This window comes from Carlito syrichta, unplaced genomic scaffold, assembly GCF_000164805.1.
Source record: "Carlito syrichta isolate Samal-C Ts95f unplaced genomic scaffold, Tarsius_syrichta-2.0.1 Scaffold314013, whole genome shotgun sequence".
In the NCBI taxonomy this organism is placed as follows: domain Eukaryota; kingdom Metazoa; phylum Chordata; class Mammalia; order Primates; family Tarsiidae; genus Carlito; species Carlito syrichta.
Genome location: NW_007258109.1, coordinates 257,414 through 267,354, shown reverse-complemented (window position 1 = coordinate 267,354; position 9,941 = coordinate 257,414). Strand labels below are relative to the sequence as shown.

The following is a 9,941-nucleotide window of genomic DNA, read 5'->3' as shown; positions in this document are numbered from 1 at the left end:
CCAGTCTGGGCAACAGAGTGAGACTCCAACTCAAAAAAAAAAAAAACCTTTGAAAAACTGATTTTAAAATGTTAATGTAGGCTGGACACTGTGGCTCACACCTGTAATCCAAGCACTTTGGGAGGCCAAGGCAAGAGGATTGCTTGAGCCCAGGAGTTCGAGACCAGCCTGGGCAATATAAAGAGGCCTCACCTCTACAAAAAGATACAAACAAAAAACTTTAATACAAAAAACCATTTTTCATGATTCTCTAAGGTAAATACATTGAAAAGGAACACAGACACTGATTGTCCAGAGTGAATTCTACCTAAACTGGTTAATTCATCTTACCGTCCCCATGGGTCCCTCAGTCCCTGTGCAGCCAGCTTTTTCTGGACAGTTTCTAATGGTGTCCCTTCTATCTTCCATTGTTTATAGTCTGGAAGTTCCATTTTACTATGACCATGTTCATGTCCATGCCCATGGGCCATGTCTATAGGAAAGTGAGAAACACAAATTGTAGATACCAAATACCCAGGCTTACTATTTATGTTTCAAGGTGAAACATTTAATGTTTTTAAAAGAGTCAACATAAATACCTGAAAATTCTAGTTAAGAGACTGTATAAAACAATGTCTTATTATATCACTAGTATATGTTCACAGTTAGGAAATATGCATATACAAAATATACAAAATCTGGGTATGGTGGCTCATATCTGTAATACCAGCACTTTGGGAGGCTGAGGCAGGAGGATTGTTTAAGTTCAAGAACAGCCTGAGCAACATGGTGAGACCTCGTCTCTGCAAAAAAATAAAATTAGCCAGGTGTGATGGCACGCATCTGTAGCCCTGGCTACATAGAAGGCTGAGATGGAAGGACTGCCTCAGCCCATGAGGTTGAGGCTGTAGTGAGTTGTGATCATGCCTGGGTGGCGGAGTGAGACCCTAAAACCTAACCAGTAATTCCACCACTCAGAAATAACCATTTACTAGTTGGTTTCTTTCTTCATTGTAATAATAGTAAATACTTTTTGAGCTCTATGTACTTACTAGGCGAACTGGGCTAAAGTGCTTTATGTATACTCAATCCATTACTTCTGAATCAACTCTGTGAGCTTAAATTATGATTATCCCCATTTTACACATGCAGAAAATGAGACTCCAAGAAGTTAAGCAACCTTCCAAGGGTAAAAAGAACAGTAAATGGTACAATTGGGATTTGAGTCTTGCAGTTTGGTTTCAGAACCCCTGCTCCTAACGTTTAAGCAATATTGTTTTCCTTGTAGTGCTTTCATAATGCATAAATATGAGTAACAAAAAGGTTGTACATACTATTTTTGGACTTGCTTTCTTAGATTCTTTTAATATGCAGTATTATTATTATTATTTTTTTTTGAGTTGGAGTCTCACTCTGTTGCCCAGACTGGAGTGCAGTGGCCGCTCCCGGCCACTGCAGCCTCGACTTGCTGGGCTCCGGCGAGTCTTCCAAATATTATTTTTTAAAAATACATATGACGTGAATTTTTTCTGTAGAGTCAGACAGTAAATATTTTAGGTTTTGTGGGCAAAAAGGTAAAATCAAGGCTATTACTTAGGTACATATAAAGAGGGTACCAAAAAATATAAAGCCATTTTTAAGAAAAAAACTGTATTAAAACTGTATTAAAATTGTAATATATACTGCTAGCAAAAGATGAATATAAATCACGTTTGATTTCTAAAATTACAAGAGGTGATCAAACTGGTTACCATCAGCATGTAGACACTTTTCATTATGGTGACCTATTGCAGACTTGTTGCTGTGTGAGGCTTCCCACATCTTCCCTTGTGCACATCACACACAGTACCGTGCATCTCAAACTCGTCACAAATGCATGCAACTGTTAGGTGTGTTGGAGGTTCTGTTGCATACTCACACTTCCATTGTCATTATACTTTTACAACATTCTTGAATTTCAAGTACCACTTCAAAATGGTCTTGCAGTCATTGAACAACTGTGCTTCTTCCATTTTCTATGACTATCCTGCCTAGCTCATGGTGATGCTAGCAATTATTTGATGACATTTCATCTTTTGAGCAAATGTCATATTACACATTGCTACCCTAATTCAACTTTGAAAAGTAATATAGATGACATCACTTAAAATGTGTATACATTTTTTTGGCAACCCTAATATAATAAGACAAAACAAATCTCTATAAATATATATATATATTTTTGAGTTGGAGTCTCACTCTGTCCCCAGATTGGAGTGCGGTGGCCGCTCCCGGCCACCGCAGCCTCGACCCACTGGGCTCCGGTGATCCTTCCTTCTCAGCCTTCCAAGTACACTGGAATTACAGGCGCATGCTACCACGCCCGACTAATTTTTTATTTATTTATTGTAGAGATGAGGTCTCACCAAGTTGCCTAGGCGGGTCTTGAACCCGCGGGCTCAGGCAATCCACTCATCTCAGCTTCCTAAGGCGCAGGATTACAGGCTGAGCCACCGAGTCCGGCTGTATAAATATTTTATTGATAAAATTCAAAATATAATAAAAATAACTGAGTACAAATTTTTGTAAAACAGGTCTACTGATGGAAAAAAATGGAATATCCTTTTTTGGGGGAGGGTAACTTTTTTTTTTTTTTAGCCTGAGTCTCACTTTGTCATCTAGGCTGGAGTGCAGCCTAGGTGCACAAATTATAGTATAGTGTTATCAATTCACACCCTTAATTTGAAATTCATAGCAATTTAAATGGAGACTGGGCTGAAGTTTCTTTTTATGTTGTCTATAAAAATAACACTAGTATAGCACTAATATAGCAATTCTATAATCACTGCTCTCCAGAAATAAAGCCAAACCTAATAATTATTATCATTATATCTACAATTATGAACAGGCTCAATAATAATACTGCATCTTAGAAGACAGAGGTTATTATTAGTGTATACTAAAGACATATTAAGTGAAATAGTCATTTCATTAAATAATAGTTCTAATAGATGAAAATAATTGTACATTGTAATTCTGAAAAATTAACCAACACTTTATATACATATACATAAAACACACATATATGTATACATTTGCATATATATATACGTATATATATATACACATACACACAGAGAGAGAGAGAGAGTTAGAGTTAGACAGTTAGTTAGTTAGTTGGGTAGTTAGTTAGCTAGTTAATTGTGGTCTCAGTTCGTTGCCCAGGATGAAGTGCAGTGGCATGATCATAGCCTCATTGCAACCTCAACCTTCAGGTGATCCTTCCACCTCAGTCTCCTAAGTAGCTGGGACTACAAGTGTGCAACACCATGCCCAGCTAATTTTCTTGATTTTTTTTTTTTTGAGAGATAGGGCTAACTATGTTGTCTAGACTAGTCTCAAACTCCTGGGCTTACAGGTGTGAGCCACCCATGCCCAGCTCAATACTTGATATTGATAAACATGTTAAGGTATCACAAAACATTATGTTTATGATTTTCACATTTAATCTTTTTTTTCTGAGTTGGAGTCTCACTCTGTTGCCCAGGCTAGAATGTAGTGGCACACCCATGGTCACCACAGCTTCAACCTGCTGGGCTCAGGCAATCCTTCCACTTCAGCCTTCCAAGTAGCTGAAACTACAGGCACGTGCTACCATGCCTGGCTAATTTTTTGATTTATTGTAGAGATGAGGCCTCACCAAGTTGCCCAGGCTGGTCTCCAACCCGTGGACTCAAGCAATCCTCTTGCCTCCACCTCCCAAAGTGCTGAGATTATAGGCATGAACCACCACATCTGGCTAATAATAATTTTAATATATTGGGTTAGATAACATATATTATTAAAATCAACTTATCTGATATTTAAATTTTTAAACATGGCTACTAGAAAATTTAAAATCACACATGTGGCTTGTATTATATTCATATTGGGCAGCCCTACTCTACAGAAACTCCTGCATGTGTATAACTATATATATATATATATATATATATATATACACACACATATACATATATATACATATACATATATACATATTTTATATACATATAAATATACACATATACAATTATATATATATATGTAATTGTAAAATTATTATTTTTTTTAAGTTAGAGTCTCATTTTGTCACCCAGGCTGGAGTGCAGTGGCACACTCATGACCACCGAGCATCGATCTGCTGCCCTCCGGTGATCCTTCCGCCTCAGCCTTCCAAGTAGCTGGAACTACAAGCGCACACTACCATGCCCAGCTAATTTTTTTATTTATCATTGAGATGAGATCTCGCCAAGTTGCCTGGGCTGGTCTCAAACCCACATGCTCAGGTAATCCACTCGCCTCGCCTCGGCCTCCCAAAGTGCTGGGATTACAGGCTGAGCCACTGAGCCCAGCAAAACCATTTAAATATGTAAATATATAGACTTTTTTTTTTTTAAAGACAGGGCCTCATTCTGTTGCCTAGGTTGGAGTATAGTAGTGTGATCTTAGCTCACTTCAGCCTCAATCTTCTGGGCTCAAATGATTCTCCTGCTTGAACCTCCCAAGCAGCTGGGGCTATAGGAACATGCCACTATGTCCAGCTAATTTTTTCGTTTTTTGTAGAAATAGGGGTCTGGTTACGTTTCCCAGGCTGGTCTCAAATTTCTGGCCTCAAGCAGGGCTTTGGGCCTCCCAAAGTGGTGGGATTACAGGTATGAGTCACCACACCTAGCCAGGAGATATGTTTTCTAAGAATCTTTATAGCCACATGGTTTATGCTAGCTTCCAACTGTCAACAACACAAATGGCCAATAACAACACAGAAGGAACTAAGGTATAATCACACTATATAATATTATATAACAAAGAACTACATGTAAAAGTATGAATGAATCTCACAAATATAATAATGAATACAGAGTCAGAAAAAAATTACATGTACTCTGATCTCAAGCATATAAATTGGAAAGCTTAACAATTTTTTAGGAATGCATCATATTTGGAAAAATTAAAGTAAAACAAGTGAATGCTTATCACAAGTTAGGATAATGATTATCTCTTGGTGGAGAAGAAGATAGATTACAGAAACATACAGGAAGTATCTAAAGCAGTGTTTTTCAACCAGTTTTTAATCACTGTCCCTCTAAGAAACTTTTTTAGACTTTTTCCCCCACTAATCACACTCCTCCCAATGAAATTTAATATCACTGACATAATATATATATATGTTTATGTGCTGTTGCACTTTGAAGGGACACAAATCATTGTAGTAACTAAGATCCTCTCCCATAGAATTCATTTTCACCTCTTGAAGAGCAATCACCCCTTTTAAAAATGTTTGTTCTAAGGTACTGGCAGTTTTATTTTGTAACATAAGGGGTAGTGACAGAAGAGTTTGTTTAATTTTAATTCTTTAACGTGTATATATGTTTTATACATACCTCTGTTATGTATACTTGACAATAAAAAAAACTAGACAAAGTGAATTGGCTGGGTGTAGTGACTCATGCCTGTAGCCTCAGCAATTTGAGAGGTCCAGGCGAGGGGACTGCTTGAGGTCAAGAGTTCGAGACCAGCCTAGGCATCACTGCGAGAGCATGTCTCTTAAAAAGCATAATAAAACTTCAAAAAAATTCTGTGGGCGCGGTAGCGCATGCCTGTAGTCCTAGCTACTAGGGAGACTGAGGCAGGAGGACCCCATAAGCCCAGGAGCTCGAGGTTGCAGTGAGCCGTGATCTCACCACTGCACTCCAGCCAGGGTGAGAACCATACCTCTTCTCTAAAAAAAATAAATAGAACTAGCCAAGTTCTTGAGACATCCATCACAACTATTCCTATTTTATATATTTTCGGTCTAGGTGATGTTCTTATTTGCTTTGCCCAAGGGTAAACAAACATAAAATGGACAAACCACGGGTGTGGAGTGTTGCATGTAACACAGGTGGGAAAAAGCACCTGAACTTAACCACAGTGACGCTCACCGCATCCCCCAACCCCCCTCCTGCCCAGCTCTAAACGAGGTCATACTTTTCCCCTAATAGCCCTTCCACCTCCTTCCCTCTCGAGTGTTCCTGCACATAGTCCTCTCTATTCAGTCTCCTCCTTTCTGCATTCCCCAGACTAAAATATCGTTCTTAATCCTCATCAAGCACTCTCCCATCGACTCCCCAATTTACCTGACAGCAACCTGACCTCTCAGGACATTCAACTCTCCAGCAGGAGCCAACCGGAAACGGAGGTTGTCACCTCGAGTCGCTTACGACAGGAAAGCAGAGCAGCCGTTGAACGTTCCGGTGCTGGGTCAAAGATTCCCGAACCGAGTAAAGATTCCATGAGGGAGGCTGGAAGTCGACATTTTCGCCTCGTATGTGCAGACACAGTCTGACGGAGGTAAGAGAGACTGCGGGGGAGAGAAATGCGGGAAAAGGAAATGCTTTCCTTTCTTGGAGACGGAATCTGGAGGCGCTGCACAGAGGGGCGAGCCGCAGGGGCGCTGCAGCCAGTAGGGAAGACTGTTGTTGAGAGCGTGGACTCAGCCAATGAGAGAGTCGGTTGTTGCGCTGCAGTTGGCAGACTGCTGCGGGAGGCGGTGGCGGTAGCTGTAGGAAGCCGGAGACAGCGGGGTGACAGGTAGGCGGCGGTGCCGTTTTGGGGGGACGCGAAGTGCTAGGTAGGGAGAGTTTTTCTTCTCCGGCTTCGGAAACTATAGCGAGGAGCTGACGGGGTGTCTGGGAAGGCGATAGCCTGAGGGTTGGTGGTCCTGGAGCCTCGGTAAACCAAGTAGCAGCCTGGGAGGGTCGCGAGGAGAAGGCGGCAGCCGAGGCAGGTGGAAGCCGAGCGGTACCGGGCGACTTGGGGGCCTACTCAGGGCGTGGGGGCTGCGGTGGCGCCGGCAGGGACGGAGAAGGAGGGGCGGGAGCGAGACGGTGTAGCGATGCTGAAGGAATTATGTGCACGAAGCCCCGGGCGAGAAAAGGACGACACTGCAGACACCTTAAAGTAATCCCAGTGGTTGCTTCTTGGGGCCATTCCCCGGGGTGGGGAAGGGGAGCGGAGGAGAAAGACATTTACTGGTGGTCAGATCCTGGAAACTCTTTGTAACTGTACATTATGTAATCCTTGGCTGATATTGACCCAAACAACTAGGTTGCCCCTCCTGGAAGAGGAGGTCTTGCGACCCACTGATGTGTGAGAACACTTTTTTCGTTGGCTTGAGTGCCTTCTTCCCAGGCCGGCTCTGGGAGAAGGGAGATAGCATGGAGGATCGAGTAATCACGAAGAGCTTATCCCAAATATAGACTGGAGTTGAGAGATACGATGTCAGTCTGCGATGCATGTGGCCGGGTTCGTGGTTTTTAGTTCCTGGATGTATTTGCTTTGAGGGTCCAGGCTGACAACATTTTTTTTTTTTTTTTAAATCTTCAGGAAAGTGGAGATCCTTAAAAATCTTTAGTAGGAGGTAAGTGCAAATTGGAAAATGACTAGAAAATTAGATGATAGAAATATTTTCCCTCAGATATTGTGGATGTCAGCGACTGTGAAAATAAGTGGTGGTTCTAATTGGGGGGAAAAGTCAACTTTTAGGTAGTTTGCTCTCTAAGTCTGAGAAGTTAGTTATTATTCTTTCTTTCTTTCTTTTTTTTTTTTGATTCGGAGTCTCACTCTGTTGCTCAGACTGGAGTGCAGTGGCATGCTCACGGCCACCGCAGTAGGGACAAGGTCTCACCACGTTGTCCAGGCTGGTCTCGAGCTCCTGGACTCAAATGATCCTCTTGCCTCCGCCTCCCAAAGTGCTGGGATTATGGGTGTGAGCCACCGCGTTCAGTTCGAATTACTTATTTCTTATGTTGAAAAGTGCGTTCTTTGAATTTTTTAGACTGAGACGAAATGTATTTAGATGTAATTAGCTGTAAATTAACTTGTTTTTAATTTTTAAAATAATGATTCATTGTTTGCACAATGAAGTGTAGAATTAAAATAGGAATTCCAGTCAATATGTATTATGAAAGGACAAATTATATAAAAACTTGATTTTATAGTTCACTGAATAACAGTTTAAAAGGAGCACTGGAAATCAAAAATAAGCATTATAGTTTGCTAAAATATGAGGTGTTTGAAATGTTGCCCTAGACAATATTGTCCAATGTAGTATTAGCAAGTCTGTCATTTTCCTAAGATTATTTTAGTACTGCATGTCAGGAAAACTTTGTAAGATGTGATTTTTTTCTATTAATGATAATTAATTTTAGTATATATGAACCTAAATCAAAATTTTATTATTTTTTTCAGAATTTCATTTGGGAAGGAGAGATGGATTATTAGAGTTTGTTTGAAAATCTTCAGAGTACTAATATACTTATCAGTGCTTTAGATAAAAGTTTTAATTGATACCTGGTGTTTCATTTTTTTGACTTTTTTTCAGTCACAAAAAACCTCTGGTTCCATCTTAGGTGCAATTCTGTAGTATTTTGAGTATGTGATCAAATCTGCCTTTATATATGGAGTGGTGTGTGTGTGTGTCTCTCTCTCTCTCTCTTATGTAACCAACCTACTCTAGTTGTCTTAGAGAACTAATGGCTGATTTTGAATGGCCAGTAGGTGTCATTGTAGAATGCAGTAAGTTGAACATTGAGTAGGAAATTACTAAGTAGTCTAAGAAATAACTAGTCCTAGCCGGGCTCCTGGCTCAGCCTGTAATTCCGCGCCTTTGGGAGGCCGAGGTGAGTGGATTGCCTGAGCCCGCGGGGTCGAGACCCGCCTGGGCAGCGAGACCTCATCTCTACAATAAATCAAAAAATCAGCCGGGCATGGTAGCGCATACCTGTAATTCCGGCTGCTCGGAAGGCTGAGGCGGAAGGATCGCTGGAGCCCAGCAGGCCGAGGGAGTGGCCACTGCACTCCAGTCTGGGCGACAGAGTGAGACTCCAACTCAAAAAAAGAAAAAAAGAAATACTAGTCCTGGCCGGACTTGGTGGCTCAGCTTGTAATCCCAGCGCTTTGGGAGGCCGAGGTAAGTGGATTGCTTGAGCCTGTGGGTTTGAGACCCACCTGGGCAACTTGGTGAGACCTCATCTCTACAATAAATAAATAAAAAAAAAAAAAATCAGCTGGGTGTAGTAGCGCGTGCCTGTAATTCTGGCTACTTGGAAGGCTGAGGCGGAAGGATCGCCGGAGCCCACCGGGTCAAGGCTGCAGTGGCCAGGAGCGTGCCACTGTACTCCAGTCTGGGCGACGGAGTGAGACTCCAACTCAAAAAAAAAAAAAAAGGAATACTAGGCCTAATTAGCATATAATAGTGGCTGGATGATTATTTATCATCATAGATGTCCTCTTGTCTGAAACATTTTAGTGTTGGTGCTACTTATAAGCAATTTGAAAGGGTGACCATAAAGGAGTTTGTTTGCTCTAAAATGAACCTTGAAAAATTTTTTTTGTTTTGTGTTTGAGTTGGAGTCTCACTCTGTAACCCAGGCTGGAGTGCATTGGCATGCTCACAGCCACCACAGCCTCAACCTACTAGGCTCAGGCTATCCTTCCACCTCAACCTTCCAAGCACCTGAAACTCCAGGCGAGCACTACCATACCCGACTATTTTTTTTTTATTTATTGTAGAGACGAGGTCTCACCAAGTTACCCAGGCTGGTCTTGGAACCCTGGGCTCAGGCAGTCCTCTCACCTTCACTTCCCAAAGTGCTGGGATTATGAACTTGAGCCACTGCACCCAGCCTGTTTTTTAATCTAACCCTTAAACTACCTTGACATGCAGTTCTGTTTTAACCTTGTTTTTAATGCACAGTTTTGGCATCTTATAGTAGTTTCCTAAGTTCTAGAATGATTAAGGTTTTTGGCTTGACTGAGGTTTATCATAGAAAAATCAATGCTAGCTGGGCTCAGTGGCTCAGCCTGTAATCCCGCGCCTTTGGGAGGCTGAGGTGAGTGGATTGCCTGAGCCCACGGGTTTGAGACTCGCCTGGGCAGTGAGACCTTATCTCTCCAATAAA

The 9,941-nt window shown here is 41.5% G+C and overlaps 2 protein-coding genes across 4 annotated transcripts in view; one reads left to right on the top strand and one right to left on the bottom strand.

Moving 5' to 3' along the window:
- NDUFB3 (NADH:ubiquinone oxidoreductase subunit B3) overlaps positions 1–6,365 on the bottom strand; it is a 7,855-nt gene extending 1,490 nt beyond the window's left edge. The window contains exons 1-2 of the mRNA XM_008070784.1: positions 6,117–6,365; positions 331–472 (exon numbers count right to left, since the gene is read on the bottom strand). Coding sequence (XP_008068975.1) covers positions 331–470 — 140 coding nt within the window. The 5' untranslated portion in view covers positions 471–472; positions 6,117–6,365. The remainder of the gene's footprint in view (positions 1–330; positions 473–6,116) is intronic.
- Positions 6,366–6,560: 195 nt separating this feature from the next.
- Positions 6,561–9,941, top strand: part of FAM126B (family with sequence similarity 126 member B) — an 89,556-nt gene continuing 86,175 nt past the window's right edge. For all 3 annotated transcript variants that reach the window (XM_008070781.2, XM_008070782.2, XM_008070779.2), the window contains exons 1-2: positions 6,561–6,570; positions 7,366–7,399. The gene's annotated coding sequence lies outside the window, so the exon portion shown is untranslated. The remainder of the gene's footprint in view (positions 6,571–7,365; positions 7,400–9,941) is intronic.